General features: G+C 40.0%; 1 protein-coding gene and 1 long non-coding RNA gene across 6 annotated transcripts in view; one reads left to right on the top strand and one right to left on the bottom strand.

Moving 5' to 3' along the window:
- Window positions 1-18,952, top strand: part of GRIK1 (glutamate ionotropic receptor kainate type subunit 1) — a 225,070-nt gene that overhangs the window by 122,765 nt on the left and 83,353 nt on the right. For all 5 annotated transcript variants that reach the window (XR_010594598.1, XM_065576876.1, XM_065576883.1 and 2 more), the window contains exons 5-6: window positions 14,757-14,810; window positions 16,968-17,141. Coding sequence is in view for 4 of the 5 variants with exons in the window: in XM_065576876.1 (XP_065432948.1) it covers window positions 14,757-14,810; window positions 16,968-17,141 (228 nt within the window). In the remaining variant the exon portion in view is untranslated. The remainder of the gene's footprint in view (window positions 1-14,756; window positions 14,811-16,967; window positions 17,142-18,952) is intronic.
- The window catches only part of LOC135977226 (uncharacterized), a 117,888-nt gene that overhangs the window by 19,700 nt on the left and 79,236 nt on the right, over window positions 1-18,952 (bottom strand). The gene's annotated exons all lie outside the window — the stretch shown is intronic.

The raw sequence follows: 18,952 nt of genomic DNA, 5'->3' as shown, positions 1-18,952 counted from the left end.
TGGGGAGGTGGCATGTTAGCAGAAGGAAGCTCATCCTTGCCCTCTGGCTCCCTCTGCTAGGGGAGAGTGGCACCTATGGAGCAGAGCTCTGTTCCTTTAAAATTAACTTTCCTTCCCCAGCCAGCCTGAACGTAAGAAGAAAAGCATTTGTCTCCCCTACCACCAGTGCAGCTATGCTGCAATGTGGTGACTGTTGACTACACTGAGTATCCAGACAGGTGCACGGTACTCCTGCGTGGTTCTGAGTGCAGAATCAGGAGTCTGACTGAATCACAGGTTGTTTTATGGCTGGAAATGCCCTTTAACTAAAAATATATACATCAGAAATAAAGCCCTTAAAACATGTAAGTGCAGAAATGTGTGAATATATAGTACAACTAGGCCCATTGGATAAGTAAGTACAAACTGAGGCTCCATGCAGAAAGGGGTAGTTTATTTACCCCACACTCCCTTTTTAAAAAAAACAACAGAATTCCCTTTCCTAGAGTGGACTAAATACCTTTAGCTTATTTTATGACTCAAATAAAATATAGTTGAGGCATACTTCTTCCTTGTATAGTTAGCAATCACACTATAAACAAATAGGAAAATCAATAAATTAATTCAAACAAACTCTGACACCCATACCTTTCTGAGTAGTCTGATCCCTGGGGCTCATTTTTTTAATGAAGAGCTTTGAAGAGCCTTTTTATACTCCCTCGCTACTCTAACAAGGTCTAGCTCAGGGGTCGGCAACGTTTGGCACGCGGCTCACCAGGGTAAGCACCCTGGTGGGCCGGGCCAGTTTATTTACCTGCTGATGCGGCAGGTTCGGCCGATCACGGCCCCCACTGGCCGCGGTTCACCGTCCCGGGCCAATGGGGGCGGCGAGAAGCGGTGCAGGCGAGGGATGTGCTGGCCGCGGCTTCCTGCCGCCCCCATTGGCCCGGGACGGTGAACCGCGGCCAGTGGGGGCCGTGATCGGCCAAACTGCCGGGTCAGCCGGTAAATAAACTGGCCCAGCCCGCCAGGATGCTTACCCTGGCGAGCCATATGCCAAACGTTGCTGACCCCTGGTCTAGCTGTTCTGACTGACTGGGCAGAATCACAGCTGTCCCTTCTCAGACCCAAAGTCTAAGAAGAGTGGAAAACAATTGTAACTCTTTAATCCCTACTAGTGGCCTGCACCTTTTCTGTAGCTGCTTGGAATTTTCTCCAGGGCAAAAGAGGGATAGAGAGCTGCTGACTAGATATAATTTCCAACTGGAACTCTGAAGGGTCAGTCCCCCTATACAAAGCATTATATTTTCTTCTGATAGGAAGATGATACTTTGTTGTAATTCTAGATGTGGTGGAAAGATGATTATATGTTAGTCAATGAACTACAAGACAACATATATTTATCTCTAATACTCCTCCAAAAGAGTTTGTAACATCCTGGAACTGGAGCAATTTGGCAGATGGAGCTCACAGATTTTACCACCTGTGTCAACAGATTTTGGGATCATCTTGAACCAAGCAATTCAGTTGATTGAGCTTATGTGCTCCACAGCTTCGTGTTTTCTTAAATTTTGAACTGATAGAACTTACAAACTAAACACACTTCTCCATCTGCGTCTATAGTGTGGCATTTTCCAATAGCACCTAACCTCCTTTTGAAAATCTCAGTCTAATTCTCTTTAAACCAGTGATTTGGCTGATGAAGTATACAAACAAGAAAGGCCTGTGTGACTCTGCTGACAAAGAGTCTATAAATTCTGCTAACGGAGTGTGTAATCTTCCTGAACTTGAGCAGGGTTTACCAACTCTTCTACCATGGCTATGTTCCAATGGTGATTCTAAACTCCATGTGGTTTTGGCAAAGTTCACAAAGACTGACATAATATTGAAGGAGTTGCAATTTTGGCTAGGGACATCCAGGTAAATTCTTTTACTAAAAGAAACATGAAATCTTTAATGTCTATATAAAATAAATTAAAAGTATCCAGTGGGCTTTATGAAAAGAGGACTATGTTTGGGCAAGGAAAGTTTTGATTTTGTAGATATATAAATACTACAGAGCTCAGTATTCCTTAATAGAGCTGGTTGAAATTTTTAAACAAGGTTAATTAATAAAAAATCATCCTTTTTAAAAAAACGGTTGACTTTTTAAAGAAATTAGACATTTTAATCCAAAAAGTTATTGAAATGGTTATAAAATTTTTCACTTACTAAAATAATGTCAACATTTGAGAAAATGTGTTTAAAATATAAAAATTGGGTTTAATTTTGATCCCAAAGAAATCGAAACAACTTACAAATTTTGAATTTTTTCAGAATTTTACTTTTTGACCAACCCTACTTACTGGCCAACTCTTCTAAAGTTAAATATAGCAGGAATAATTTTGGGGAAGTTCTGTGTCCTGAGGTACACAAGAGGTTAGATATATCTGGTATAACAGCCTCTTTTTGTGTGTCATGGCTTACCTGCTAAGGTTAAGTCTTTAACATTAACTTGCAATTTACTCTTTTGACTTAAGCATAGTGATGTAGCTTTTATTGCTAGACAAACTCTGACTGATTTTGTAGCCACTCATTTTAAATTCTCTCTTTTCCCACACTTTTTTTGTTATTACATTGTTTATGGAATGTGCTTGTATTTTTAATAAGATTTTGGATACCCAGAAAATGTTTTATGAAGTTTTCTATAGTCACTTCAGCTACGTGGTGGTCATAGCAGCAAAATAACTCATTCAGTTCTTATAGAAGAGCTAAAACTGTGTGCTACAGTAGTAAGCACTCTAACTACTATGATAAATATGAAAAGATATTTCATTAAAATAAGTAGTGTATGCCATTGTAAAGAACCTTCCTTGGCTAAAGTATCTCTAAGTATTAGGGGCCTTAACTAGCTCACAATTTATCCAGACTTCATGATTGCACAGGACCCAGTAAGCCACATGTAGTATGGCAGCTTCACAGCCCATCAGCCAACTCAGAAGCCTGGTTGTTGCATGGTGCGAGGACAAAATCCTGCTCTGTGCTTAGCAGCATGGGAGAACATATAAAATGAGCTCCGCAGCTTCTCCTTAATGCGGCTCACTATCCTAGGAAACATCTTCTCGGGGGGGGGGGGGGGGGGACTGGAGGGGGAACAGCCTGCAGGCATTACTTTAACCCCCACCCCTAGTATGGCTCTAGTAGGAAGGGAGGTTGGGAGAGAAGGGGAATGGAACTCAGACCTTTTAATTATTTTTAAGATTAAAAACTCTACCATTTCAGTACTCATCCCCCAGTCACTGGTTGGTACATAGAAGCCTGGTCCCACTTGTTTAAGACCTGGTATACACTTAAAAATTAGACTGACCTAGCTATGTCCCTCAGGGTTGTGAACAGTTTTGCGACCTGAGCACCAGAAGTAGGTTGACCTAAACCTCAGTGTAGACTCAAGGAGGTCAATGAAAGAATTTTTCTGCTAACCTAGTTACAGCCTCTCTGAGAGGTGGAACAACAACATTGGCAGAACCCCCCCCCCCTTTCTTTTGCTGTAGGAATCGTCTACACCAGGGATTGGCAACCTTTGGCCCCTGGCGGGCTGGCCCAGTTTGTTTACTTGCCGCGTCTGCAGGTTTGGCCGATTGCGGCTCCCACTGGCCGCGGTTCGCCGCTCCAGGCCAATGGGGGCTGCGGGAAACAGCGCCAGCACATCCCTCGGCCCACGCACAACGGCACAACTTAAGTAGCTTTGGCGTTACTCCCACTCCTATTGGAGGAATTCCCATGATTAAGTGTGGCTCTTTTCTTCTAGATCACTATCTGGGCTTGGAAGCACGGGGAAGAGATGTTCAGATCCATGATCTTCTTCTCTCTTACTTAATTTAAAGAGACAGTCTACCAGGAAGACTTCCTTTTCTGGTCACATGGCTCCTTTAAAATGTTTCCTCTAGCTAAATTAGATCAGTCAGCTGGGCAAAATCCTATCCCTGGTTTTAAGCCATCAGCCAAAACACTGAGCATGCTCAGTGCATCTCACCATGTCTCTCACAAGTACCTTAATGCCATATATCATTTGAATGGGGCAGGTTTAGGAAGCAATATAAGACAGCATTAGATGGCTGTATCTATGTGAATAGTACCCCACTGGAAAAGTGAGCACCTTCTGTGGCTGTGCATGCTGGGTGCATTGAGGAGTCTCCACATCCGGCAGACACAGAGTCAGGGAGAGATTGGGCAGATCCTTAGAGGCTAAATTATATTTTGAGATATGAGGCTATACATACGTAATTTGAAAAAATCCTTTATGTTGTGTCAACTACCATCTTTGCTGACACTCATGAGACTGAAGCAGGGACTTCCAGAACTCAGAGCATTAGCCTCCACAACTTGGGTTAAAGAGCCAGGCACTGTAACTGGTGGCTGTACAACATTCATCCTCTGTGGATCAAGCACACAGGGAAACATGTACCACACACTGGTCAGCGGGTTATAGTGACACTTGGGTCACTTACGTAAGACGACAGTTATTTGTTCAAAGTTTTAGCAATGTGTATGATGGCACAAAGTGGAATAACTGGATACAAGAGTTATTTTCTAACTGAAGTATTTTATAGAATATAGCATTATCTCTAAACGTATGTACATTTGGAGCCAAATTCTACACTCAATTATAGCTAAGTGCATATTCAGGGAAGGGTAAACTCCATGGATTGCAGTGGAGTTACTCAAATCCACCAGTGTAAATCTAAAATAGTTTGATTTAAGTTGGTGGAGTTACTGTACTCTGGATTTACACAGTATGGTTCTCTCATTCTATGTTGTTATCATAAGAACATTTAGCATTGAGGGGATGTGGGTGAGATGTATTTAATAAGGCTTATTTTTATAACCTGGGGAAATAGAGTGGTGATAATACATCTAATTATTTGATAAATGAGTAACTTAATGCTCATGACATTGAATAACAGCACTGACAATGAATAAGCAATATGTAAGCAAGCATTGATAATGCTCTGTCAATGTATTTTATTCCTAACTTAGCATACCCCTATCATAGAAATGTAGAGTTGGAAGGGACCTTGAGAAGTCATCATGTCCAGCCCCCTATGCTGATGCAGGACCAAATAAAACTAGACCATACCTGGCAGGCATTTGCCCAACCTGTTTTTAAAAACCTCCAGTGATGGGGATTCCACAACGTCCCTTGGAAGCATGTTCCAGCGCTTAACTACCCTCATAGTTAAAAAAATAACTTTCTAATATCTAACCTAAATCTTCCTTGCTGCAGATTGAACCCATTGCTTCTTGTCCTACACCTTCAGTGAACACGGAGAACAATTCATCATGGTTCTTTTTTGTAACAGCCCTTAACATATTTGAAAACTGTTATCAGGTCCTCTCTCAGTCTTCTTTTCTCAAGACTAAACATACTGCTGACTGGTCTATATGTCTCCAGTCTTCTTTGTTCCCCCTTTTTTAAAGATAGGTTCTATGTTTGCCCTTCTCCAGTCTTCTGAGGACCTCATCCATCCTCCAGAAGTTCTCAAAGATAACTGTGGTTCTGAGATTTCTTCAGCAAGTTATTTAAGTACCCTAGGATGAATTTAATCAAGGCCTGCTGACTTGAATGCATCTAAATATTCTTCAACTTGCATTCCTTCCCTCTTGCTTTTAATATTAATTGTGTGAAATATCTGGTCACCATTAAACTTTTTAGTGAAGACTGAAGGAAAATAGGCATTAAACACCTCAGCCTTCTTGATACCATCAATTATTAGCTCTCCTTCCCTTGTTAGGTGTAACTTGTTTTGCACCTTAGCCTTTCTGATTTTGTTCCCACATTTGTGCTATTCTTTTCTACTCCTCCTTAGCAATTTATCCATTTCCCCTTTTTGTAGAATTCCTTTTTGATTTTGAGATCATTAAAGAGCTGCAGATGGAGCCATATTGGCATCTTCCTATGCTTTCTTCACATCAGGATTGTTCGAAGTTGTGCCTTAAATATTGCCTCCTTGAGAAACTGCCAGCTCTCCTGACCTCCTTTTTCCCTTAGATTTTTCTTCCCATGGGACCTTATATACCAGTTCTCTGAGTTTGTTAAAGTCTGCTTTTTTGAAGTCCATTGTCCTTATTCTGCTGCTTTCATTCCTTCCTTTCCTTAAAATATCATCTTGATCACCTTCACCCAAATTGCCTTCCAAATTCAATTTCTCTACCATTTCCTCCCTGGTGGTCAGAATCAAATCTAAAATGGCTCTCCCCCTTGTTACTTCCTCCACTTTCTGGACCAAAAGTTGTCCCCAATATATTCCAAGGATTCACTGGAAATTTTGTGTTTTGCCATATTAGTTTTCCCAGAAATGTCTGGATAGTTAAAGTCTCTCTGATCCCCCCCTCCCCCATCTTGTGCAGAGGTTGCTGACAGTACTAAATTATAAGGTGCTTTTGTAAGGTGATCAAATGTCTGTTAGGAGCTGTGGTACAATGAAACCACCATGTTTGTTTTCAGTAATAAGGCCCAAGGTGGTGTGCAGAGGTGAGAAGTCACTGTGTTGATCCACTGTACCCCAGTTACTAAACATATTTTGTCTATTGAAATTTAACAAGGCTTACAACACATTTCAAGAGCTACGCTTGCAGTAGTGCAAACTTACACATGGATTACTTAAAGTACTTGGGTGATTTCAGTGGGCCCATGTTTTCATCCCTGTGCTTTACATATCACAGCAATGTAGGGAAATTCTTAGGCTTATTTTTATAGCTTTCTTTTAGAGAAATGTCACAAGAAGTTTTTGAAATTTCCTGACATTTCATTTTGTCCTTTAATAAGTAAAGTACTATATGAAACTGCTAGAAAGAGGGGAATTTTTAGAATAAATAAGCAAATTAATCATAATGAAAGGTTCCTGATTAGCAGATAGTGCCTGATTAATGGCAAAGGCTTCCCCATAAAACTTGACAGTAAAACTTGATTTGCCCTGTGCCTTGTGTAGTTATTTTACAATAGTGCAAAGCGGGCGTGAAATGTTGCAGTTCGGATTTGGTAGCAATTTCCCCTCACTTTGCACTGATTTAAATAACTACAAAAGGTGCAAGCCACTGATGAATCAGGCCAAGAGGGCCTATAACCTGACTTGAAAGGACTATCTTTATGAATGATAGGAGAGTTCAGTCTTCATGCACATTCGTGGCCTGAAACAAAATCTGTTGAATTCAAAGATAATCCTTCCATTGGTTTCAATTGTCTTTGGATTTGGACCTCAAAGTCATTGGACACTTTGCTGAGATTACAAGACAGGGTACTGAATAGTGCCAGTTGTGGTTGAGATTTTGGGGATGGACAAATGTGTCGTCTCAGAACTACACAGAGAAGACCAAACTAATTTCAGGTGCGCTATCAAATAGACACCAGATATATAACAACAATTTCATTCACCACTGATCGGGGCTGGGTGGAGGTGAAAGGATCTTAGAGGTGAAAGGATCTTTATTTCATTACAAATTCTTAAGCCATCCAGTCCCCAGCAACAGAAATGAAAAGTACTGTAGTTTAAAAAAAAAAAACACCTCTGGAAAAACTGGTCACCTATGGCACCCACTCAATTATAAAAGGCTTAAGCAGCACCTCAGTGCATTCATAAGAGCCTCCTTTGACATTGTCTAAAGAAACCGTGCACTTAATGTAGCCGGGATATAAGAATGTAGCTTAATGGGAATCCATTAAAATTAGTAGATTAATTTGTTGTCCTTTTGATTCTGCAACACTCTGTCAGTTTAATGTTACTGGCAATTGCAACTACAACTCAGAAAAGCCTCATCTATTCCTCATGGATACATTACCTATTGCTCATAAAGCTGTTTTCCAGCTGAAGACCATACTAATTTAACATTTTAAGTACTGCAATCAAAGGTCAACAGAATAATCTTGGCAAATTCAACACGTAATCTCTCATATCTGGCCAGTCATCCTTCTCTTAAGAAGGGTTTTAGCTAAAGAATAGGTTTATATAGGACTGGATGACTCAGGGGATTAGCAAGGAGGGTGCAGAGTCTTTCATCTGTATTTGTTCAAATTCATCACTCATTGTATAGTTGGTCTGAGATGGACATGAAATAAATTAGCAGTCTCTGTCTAGTTTCTTGTGGGCAGATGTCTAGATATTAACCCCTCACAATAACACTCATGGTTCCCATTAACTCTGTCTTTCCTCTTGTTTGGTATGGTCACTTCCTCTGTCTTTCTTTTTGGGGCAAGGATCAGATCTACCGTTCTGTAAATATTGGATCTAGTACAAAGGGATCCAAATGTGACCGGAGCCTTTGGGTGGTACCATATTATTAGTAACAGGTAGGAGTTCCAGTGGGACCAGGACCCATTGTGATAGGTTTTGTACAAACACAGAACAAAAAGATGGTCCCCTGCCCCAAAGACCTTATAGTCGAAATAATTATGAATAGTTGTCCATCTCTGCGGAGAAATTCAGGATTGAATTGACATAAGGGCTGTACTGCTCTCTTGCCTCAAAAGTGGTCCCTCCAGCTCAGAGGGGAAGTATGTAGCTGCTATGGTGTAAGAAAACTTTAGTGACTGCTTTCTGGATTGTATATGTCCCAAAAATAAAGACTGAAATAAATTGTCTCCCTTCACAAGGACTACATGCACTTTAATAATAAAATGTAGTAGTTATTATAGAAACCAATTACTTGCAAACAAAGATTACTATACAACTGTTGAAAAAGGGTATCAAAAAGTAATTATAGTACACTCTCCTTTATTGGGAAATTCATTTGGGAACCAATTTAACCATAACATGGAGATAATAATGCTTACTCACTTTGTAAAGTTTCAGAGTAACAGCCGTGTTAGTCTGTATCCACAAAAAGAACAGGAGTACTTGTGGCACCTTAGAGACTAACAAATTTATTAGAGCATAAGCTTTCGTGGACTACAAGAAGTGGGCTGTAGTCCACGAAAGCTTATGCTCTAATAAATTTGTTAGTCTCTAGTGCCACAAGTACTCCTGTTCTTTTTTCACTTTGTAAAGTGCTTTGAGATTGTGGATGAAAAACATCCTATTTACCTGTCTATTTCAGGGTGGTTTTTTTTTATATAACACATCACTATAGTATGTAAGTGCTATAGAACTGCCAAGTTTTATCATTTTTAATGACTACAAGGGCTGATGATTATTACTGCTTAAGATTTAGATCCTAGTGAGTACCATGTGAGCAGAGGGGTTGGACTGCGTAGAGCTCATTGCAGCAACAGGGCCCAAATCTGAATAGAACAAGCAGGGCCAGCTCTATGTATTTTGCCACCCCAAGCACGGCAGTCAGGCAGCCTTCGGCGGCACGCCTGCGGGCGGTCTGGTGGTCACGCGGATTCGGCGGCATGCCTGCGGGAGGTCCGCCGGTCCCAGGCCTTCGGTGTACCCGCCGCCGAATTACCCCCGAAGCCGTGGGACCGGCGGACCTCCCGCAGGCATGCCGCCGAAGGCAGCCTGACTGCTGCCCTCATAGCAACCGGCAGGCCGCCGCCCACGGCTTGCCACCCCAGGCACGCGCTTGGTGCGCTGGTGCCTGGAGCCGCCCCTGAGAACAAGAGTAAAATCACATTCATTATTAGGAAAGTATAGCATGTTACACTGTGAATTGACATTCTGTAATTCGCACTTCAGCTATTTATGAATACTTACTCTCTCACTTTGAAAAGCAATGCCATTTTTTTTTAAATTCAAAAAGCATTAAATTGATTAAGCTTTATTTTTTCATTTCTTGACCGCAGTTCTTTGTTCGTGGGTAGTCCACCTAATATCCTTCGTTATAGACCTGATTCTAAGCCTATTGAATTCAGTGGGAGTCTTTCCATTGACTTCAGTGGATTTATTTGATTGGGGTGCAGACTTTGGTAGATAAAAATTCCTACTGGAGCTCACTCTTTCCATCTCAATACTTATTTACTCTTTGTTGTCCAAGGCAGCATTGTAGACTGACTTTTGAAATCATTATAGTTAGTAGGTATTTGTATATACTGCCAATGGTGTTCAAGTTAAATTACATGGGATTTAATATTTCTATGAAGTGCAGTGCTACTATGGAAAGTGATTTCATTAATAAGGCATTCTAGAGTTCCATGTTCCTTCAATCTCAATGACTCAAATGTGAATCAATTTACAAGTAAAATGATGCTTGTTCTAGCTCCAGTGTCAACTTGGGATCTTGAAAGTCAAACTTGTTTCTTTTCTTCTTGTGTATAATCACCAGGAATAAATATCTGTAAGCCAAATTAAGCCCTTAGTGACATCTGTGGGAAAACTATTGCTGTCAACGGGTTTGCACATGTGTAACTGACTAGAACTTGTGCATCAACAGAACTGTTTATGAACAAGGAACAGATTCCACCTTGCTCATCTTCGCTGTTTTGATTCTGTGGGGCTAAAAGGACTAAAAAGCAATAAAAACTTATTTTTGTCCTGCTAGTCCACAAATATCATTCTGAACACACACAAGGAGAAAATCTTATGATCCACTTTTCAGAATGGAACTGTACTTTAAGGGTTTGTGTAGTGTAGAATTTTCCTACTCAGTGAACCAGATGATGATATGTTCACTAGGTTGTTCTCTCTATTCTGCCTCTAAAGTCTGGATTCACAAAGAGATTTAGGTGTTGTAATGCTCAGCTACCTAACTTTTAGGTGCCTAGAAAAATCACTGGAATCCACAAAGCCTGAGTCCAGGCTACCTATACATTGTATGGAGAGAAATATGTGCCTAAGAATGGCATCCACAAAAGCTAGTATGCTAGATGGCTCCCCGTTTAAGCTGCCCAATAGCACATGCCAATCAGAGGTCTGTTCTAAGCCCCACTCCTCTCAGGGAATTTGCTGCATAAGTGCAGGCTGGAGGGAGGTGTCTACTTCTGCTTGAGATCCAGCCATGAGCCCTCTCCTGGAGCTAGGCATCTAAGTTATTTTTTTTTGCAAGAAATGCCAGAGGCGGCGGCAGTGGTACCATCTCTCATCTTATAAGTTTTAGCCCAATAGTTAGAGCACTCAACTCCGATCTGGGAGACATGGATTTATTTCCCCCTTCTGTCTGATGGGGAGAAAGAATGTGAAGGTGTCTCCCACCTCTCAGGAGAGTGCTCTATCCACCGGGCAATGGGATATTCAGATGTGGGTACCTGTCAGTCTTTCCGATTCAAGCTGTTTCACTTTGTATAAATGCTTAAATAGCAATTGTGCCAGAGAGAGAGTGAGTCTGTTGCCTGGTGATTGGGCACTCAGATGGGAGGCCCCTGCTCCAATGACTATTTATTTATACAAAGCAGAACAGCTCCAGTAAGAGAGGGAGGGAGCCCCACATCAAAGCATCCCGTATGTCAGCGGTTAGAGCACTCTGAGAGGTGGAAGGCCTCCTGTTCAAATCCTTTCTCCCGACCAGTCAGAGAAGGGAACTGAATCAAGGTCTCCCATATGAGTGACTATTATTGGGCTAAAAGTTATAAAGGAGGCGGTGGCACTATCACCGGGCTGGTATGCATCCTAATCCAGTAGGAGTGCTCAGAGCATGCCTACCAAATTGGGCCCCACAGTTGAGAGACACAGGGCAGCATCTATCTCACCTGGTTTGAGGATCCTGCTGGGGGTCAGGTATCTGGGCACCTAGAGTGAGGCATTGTGCACACGCCCCGTGACAGAAACTTAGGTGCCTGGGGGGAAATTTAGGCACCAAAGGATTTTAGGTGTATACGGAATTAGGTGGCCATCAAGCCGGGGTTTTGAGGATCTCAGTGGCACCTACATTTTGAACTAACTTCTCATTTAAATGCCTAAGTCCTTTCATGGATCGGGGCCTAAATGTCTTAGTATCTTATGGACCTAAGTGTCTTATGCAGATTGCATCTCACGCGTCTGCTTTTAGACACTGGAATGGGAATGCTGTGTTCATCAAAGCCTCATGTTTGCTTTTCTCTCTCAAGGCTAAATTGAAACCATACATAATAAACTATTTTAATGTAAATATTTATATATGTAAATTTTGAAAATGTAAATATTCTTGCTTTTATATTGACTTAATAAAATTAATTGATTGTGGACTTTTTTGTGGGGGGGTCAAATGAATTAGAGGATTTATAAAGGAATATAGCACCAGGGACTGAATTGGCATAGAGAGGAAACTACCCCAGGCCCAGAACTGAGTCAGACTGGGTCACATTGGCAGGATGTCATGGCAAAGTTTGTATTTTTGCTGTCATACACAAATATGATATATAAAGGACATCAATCTCCAGGACTGTCAATTTGCCTCCTTTCATAAGCAATAAATTAGCATAAGAAATTTTTAAAAAAATCTCCTGAAATATAAATTCAATGAAGTGATTAAATGAAATACTTAACTTCTGGCTCATTTTTAGCAGTTGGAAGTGGATCAGCCATCTTGGATGCACACTGACCTATTGTTATTATTTACCAGCAATTTTAGGAGTATGGGTTCTTTTCTATTTGTACCACGGAATTGCGCTAGCAGACAATTGGTATACAGAGGCCTTGTCTACACAAGAGAATTTGGGCATGTTAAAGAATGTTATTAGCCCTGGTATGTCAAACAGCTATACAAACATTTGTTATAAATATTCTAAAGATACTATTTATAACACTTATGTTAGCCTTGCTGAGAGCAGGTCTGAATAATGTTTATTTTGAGCCTGTGCTACCACGTTGCTGTAGATGAGAAACTAGCTCTCATGTCACAATTAGTTCTCCCAACATGATCCAAGAGAATAAAATGCACTCGAGCCACTTTACTGTACTGTGTCAGGTTTCAGTGGAAGCCGTGTTAGTCTGTATCAGCAAAAAAAAAAAAAAAGAAGTCCTTGTGGCACCTTAGAGACTAACACATTTATTTGGGCATAAGCTTTCGTGGGGTAGAGCCCACTTCATCAGATGCATGAAGTAAAAAATACAGGAGCAGGTATAAATACATTAAATACATTTGTTAGTCTCTAAGGTGCCAAAAGGACTCCTCATTTTTTTTACTGTACTGTGTGGGTGGATGTGGAGATAAATGCAAAAGAAATAGAATTGAGAGTGTGGAACATTCCATTACACATGGGCCAATACTAACATTTTAATTATATATGAGCCAATTCTCCAGGATAGGGGAGGCACTAGTTTTGTATCATAGCTGCAGTAGCAGCCAATTCCTGAAGCCTCAAAGGAAGGCTAGCCCTACCCCCTTTCCTGTAATGCACTAGGATGAGAACCCCTCCAATATTTTATGGGCTGTCCTTTGGCTCTTTTATTTAATTGATTTGCCACATAAGTAAGGAAATACTGAATCAAACCTTTGAAGAACAACACTAAACAATATCATTGTTTGTTAAACCTTGCTTTCAGTGTAGAATTCAGCTTGAAGAAACCTAGTCTTTTTAACAAAAGCTTAATCACAAAGCGAAAGAAAGAAAGAAAGTTCTCCTTTTATATTGTCCTAAGACTGCACTGATTTGCACACCTGAAATAAAAATCATGGATGTGGCTTCTTGTTTGAGACTTTGCCTGTTAAAACAAGATATTAAATGTTCAGAAGGTTCTCCACCCCAGGCCTGTGTTTTTGCACTTGAAACACAGGTAAGGAAATACTAGGAAGAATTTATGATGTGCCTTTGTATCTCAAATGCAGCAGTGAAAAGAATATTTTCCTTTTGCAAACAGATTTGGACAGATTGTAGAAACCTGCTAAATATTGATTCTGTTAAGGCTGAGCTTCAAATTAAAATTAATTTCACTTGTACATGTAAAGAGTTTTGTGAATTGATTTAAAAAAAGATGTATTGAAATGTATTAAAACTAATAAGTACCATTTTAAACATTAAATTGAAGGCTATGATGATTGCATTGTAGAGCTGGGGGCAGTAGAAATGTACACTTGAGAGAAAAAAACATGTGATATGTTAAGGGAAATGGTTTCCCTAAAGAGTCTTAAAATAAAGAGTTGTCCCTTATTTTTCATGTGGTTTTCCATCTATTTCCATCTAACAAATCACCCTTGCTATGCACCCTAACCAGTAGACCAATTTAATGACATGGGCAGAAAAAGAATTCCTTCCTCAACTCACAAAGGTAATCAGCTTGTGTTTAAACAAAGCTTAATTACCACTGAAACACTGTCTCAGTTTGCATAGCTTCAGACTGTATTAGCACTTGAAGTTACTCCAGATCCATTTTTTTATTTATGTATTTATTTATTTATTTATTTTGCACTATTTGCTTTGGTGACCTCCTGCAGAATTGAATGCAAGTTGACTATGTGTTATTTAAAGAATCATTTCTTCTTCTGTCACGTTTACTGCCATACACATTCACTGAGTGTCTTTTTCTCCAATTATAAGGCATGTCAAATCAGTATTCTCTCCCCTTCATTTGGTATGCCTCAATCACATTCCCTCCAAGGCATCTCCATTCCAGACTAAACAACAGCACACTTCTTTTAACGCCACCCCCACATCCCAAATATCTAGCCAGTTTTCCCTTCCCTGAACTTTTTCAATCTTTGTTCTCTTTCTTGAGGAGAGGCAATGAAAATCTTTAGTTTTAATCAAAAATCACATATGTTCCTTCTTAAGAAAAGTGCAGTTTTCATTGTAGTCAATGTAAACTGCATTCTATAGTTCCAAGTTGATCCTGTGCTCTTCAAAAGACAGTGAAATAACCTTAATCACTGAAAGCCCCTACTACAAGGTCAACTGAGGCTATTTCTTATTTAGAATGTCAATTTCACCCTTTGACTTTCTTTTTCAATAGATTCTTTCCATGGGAATGATGACCGAATACTATCACTACTTTTTTACAACACTGGTAAGAAATACTGAGAGTTTTGATAATAACATTGGTTCTCCTATTTCAGTGAAGACAGCTGAAATCTTGTATCTCCCTCTGAGTTTTGAGTGTCACTATTACAGATGAAAAACACTGGGAAATTACTAAGTATTATTATTACTGCAGGAGCCAGTATTCTGTGGTGGTGATGTCCTAAAGAATCTATCAAAATTGGCAGAACTGGCCAACACTTTCCCACCACTAATTCTTACTGTGCTCCATAAAAATAATTAAAATGAAATGCCCATTAACAAAATCACATTTGAGGAAGTTCAGTGTGTAGAGATGAGTCCAAATAATTAAGTTCAGATTTGGCAGAGGAGTGGGGGTTAGGTATAGGGTTTTGAGTTACCCCATTATAGAAATGGGCCTGAGACCAGAAATTCAAGTTTGGAGCAAATCCAAACTTCACCATTTGGGGTTGAGTTGCTGTGTTCTAGATGAAGCCCCATCTCTTGTTCTGCACAGTCTATGTTAAAGCCACAATTCAGCAAAGACTTTAAGCACATGCTCAAATCAGTCCTTACTCAGGAAAGAACTTGAGCACCTGCCTGACTTTAAGCATGTGTTTAGGTCCAACTTAATGGGGGTCAAGCACATGCCAATATACTTGACTGAATCAGGGCCTATAACATTATTCTCTTTCCACTCCCTCTGCTCCGAGTTTGTCAGCTGTGCTGCAGCTAGAAGGTAGACAAGGTCCTTCAGCTGCAGGTCAGCAGCTGTAGTGGATTAGGCTGGTGTGTGTTGTGTGACACCAAGTGTTTCACAAATAAAACCTATAGCTAAAAAAGTATTTAATAAGGAAACAAAAATATGGAACTACAAGAAAGTTTCAGGCTTACAGAAGAAGAGTCCTCATATTTCTTTTATGATATGAATATTTGAATTTTCATTAAATATATCACTCATTTGTTCTTTGAAATCTAAACTTGAGATCCGTTTTACCTAAACCGCAGGTAGAGGAGAGAACCCAGATTAGTGGCACACAGCCTACAGTGTCAGGTGCATATCACTTCCTATACATAAACTTGTTTATTTCTTTGTATCAGATAAACATTTATGTTGAAGTGAAATCCATCATCACTCTTGAAGTCACTCCATCGAGATGCCAAATAGACATCTTGCCTTGAATATTTAGAACCATCTTTAAAAACTTCCCATACAACTCACCCTAATCTCCCCCCAAAATACACACCACATTTTAAGACTGGATGTGGGCTTCCCTCCTTTGTAAAAGATTAGTGAATTCAACTTTAAAAAGTCAGCACTTACCAGACAGTTGGCATGCTACAATATCTGGGGCAATGCTGTATATCCCCTACACTCAGAGCAAGAAATCGCTGTGATGTTGTAAATGTTGACACTTTAAGGGTGATGACTGTACATAGCCATGACCTGATCATTTGTTGCTTCACTGGTCTGCTGATATCAGCAAGATTTTGTTCTGAAATGCAAACCAGCTCTAGCAAGCACCTTTCATATTTTCATTGCAGGACATATAGTTTTGAAAAGTGTCATGGAATTATGTCACTTACAGTAGTCATTATTTTCCTGCCCTGCAAACTTCAAGTGTCTAATGCACATGGAGTTACTCTGCACTGGCCTGACACATACATTAGACACACTGACAGCAAGTTACCTGTAGCTGGCAAGGCAGGAGAAAAATGGGGTTTGCAAGTCGTAAAACTGTATTACTCTCCACATCTGGTATCTTCATTCCTAGGATTGAGAAGTATACTTAATGTTGGCCAACCAATTCTTCATGTTGGTTTGTCATAGCTGTAACGTTATGACAGGACTGATAAATCAAAACCAGATACTGAAGTGCAGCTTGCTTGTAGAATAGTGCTGTTGTGGGGAACTGATTTTTATGTTCCAGCAAACCAGGTATGAGATTTGTAAAAAACAAAACAAAAAAAACCCTCGTCACAAATGTTGTGACTATTGTTTGCAGGAGTGCAGAAGGAAGAGATACAATGGAAAAAAATATACTAGCATTTGATTGAAAATGACAAAAAATTCTATAGTTTAGGCTTCAAGCATCTTTGATTGTAACTGACAAATAGTTTGCTCTAAAAATAATACAGCATCTTGAAAATGTGTTTTGTTTTTGTTTTTTAAACGATGATTTAGGATCTATTTGCATTAGATCTGGAACCCTACAGATACAGTGGAGTAAACATGACCGGGTTTCGCCTGCTCAACATTGACAATCCACAGGTTACATCAGTTATTGAAAAGTGGTCGATGGAACGGCTGCAGGCACCGCCCAAACCAGAAACTGGCCTCCTGGATGGCATGATGACAGTAAGTGAATAACCACAGCCTAGACTTATAGCAGATGGCTACAGAGACCTTTCCAATTCTATTCCAATCCAAGGATAAACACAGATGTTTTGTTCTTAATTACCCATATTTATCTGGATCGGTAGAGGGGAAGAAAGCAAGAGACAGCAAAGGAAGACACTTAGGAAACAAAATTAAAATGTAATTTGGTGGCCAACAACTCCCCCAAGCATTATGGGCCCAGTACTGCAGCCCTTACTTACATAAATAGTTAATGGGAATACTCACATGAGTAGGAATATAGGATAGAATTCAGTATGCACTGTCGAAAGTTTAACCAAATTTAAGCAGAGGTTGAAGTTTCCCATTTGCTTTTCCACTTACTCCATTTTCCAAATGTTGGAAGAGAATCCATAGAGGTAAAGAGGCATTTTTACCATTTTTATTTATTTATTGCTTTACTTGACCACGGTTGTGAATTTGTTCCTTTAACCAATGCTGAAGTTAGCCATGTGACAACCAGTGACGCTCACATGAATAGATGAGTTACAAAGCACTCTGACAAGGTGCTTTGCGCTTATCATTTATCTCTCTCTTGTCAAATGCACTTGCAGCAGTCTCATTTCTCTAAGAAAGTTCAGAATTTGATAAATATAAGAGGAGATAAAAACTTCCAGAGAGGTATAGTATTAGTAATCTGCAAGGAAAGATACTGTATGTGTAGGCAGGTAATAGCATTTTAAATTGGAAAAGTGCCTTCTTTCTCCATTCCGATCATCTACAGCAGCACTCTGGCTTTGAAGATGTAATTTAGAGATAAGTATAAGGTATCATCTTGTTGAGAAATGTGTGTGGGGGTTCCCCTTCAAAGGATCAAAAGAACAAATAAAAGCAATTGAATTGATTAAGTCTGACGAACATGGTTCTGGATTTTGGCATTGTTTTCCAGCATCTGATAACATTCTTAACACAAATTGAATGATGTGGAATGCAGTATGGAACCAGACTTTATTACAAAATAATTTCTGGTGTCATTTTGAAACATGCTAATCGTTACAGAGAATTTCCCAGGTCAACTATCTTCAGCAAAACTTTAAAAAAAATTCTCTTTTAAGCACTACTGCTGTGCTTACAGCAATATACAAGATGGAGTAGATAGTGTCTCTGTCCCTAGGAATTCACAATGGAAGGCCCCAGTCCTGCAATAGGATACGTGCAGGCAGAGCCATTCACCCACACAGATCTGATTGCGGGATTGGGGTCCAAGACAGAGTTTAGATCTCGTCTTTTATTAGGCAGAACCTTCCTTTTCCATATGTCCAAATTTGCTCAGATGTCTTACAGGCAATATAAACAGACAAGGTCACTAATCAGCTGCGCTTACTTTAAACATTCATAGCAAGTTCACTTATTTAGTTAGGTAGAGAGCTATAATACTGCTGTAAGAAAGGAAAGACAACTGTCACGCAGCAATCACGGCCCAACCTTGTCTTCCAACACCACCTGCAATGTGTGCTAACGAGCCTGTGACTCAAGGATCGGATTCCTCAGCCACCTAAGGACCCATGGAACATATAACCTGTGAAAGAGATCATCTTCAGCCTCAAGGGATCGCCAATGACTGCTGTAATTCATTAGACAGTGAGGAAATGACAAGTTACGCATTATCAGGAGAATGATTAAACTTTCTAATATTAATGCAAGATTTGTCCCTTTTAGTTCACAAAATGGCACTTGCATGGTGTGGAGAAAATGGGAAGATTCTCACAATGAGATACCTGGATTTCTGTGCAATCATCTAAATTAGGGTTACCATATTTCAGCAAGCAAAA

Source organism: Chrysemys picta, chromosome 1 (genome assembly GCF_011386835.1).
Source record: "Chrysemys picta bellii isolate R12L10 chromosome 1, ASM1138683v2, whole genome shotgun sequence".
NCBI lineage: Eukaryota > Metazoa > Chordata > Testudines > Emydidae > Chrysemys > Chrysemys picta.
Note: the sequence above shows the minus strand (reverse complement) of the source record. Positions and strands in the feature narration are given on the sequence as shown.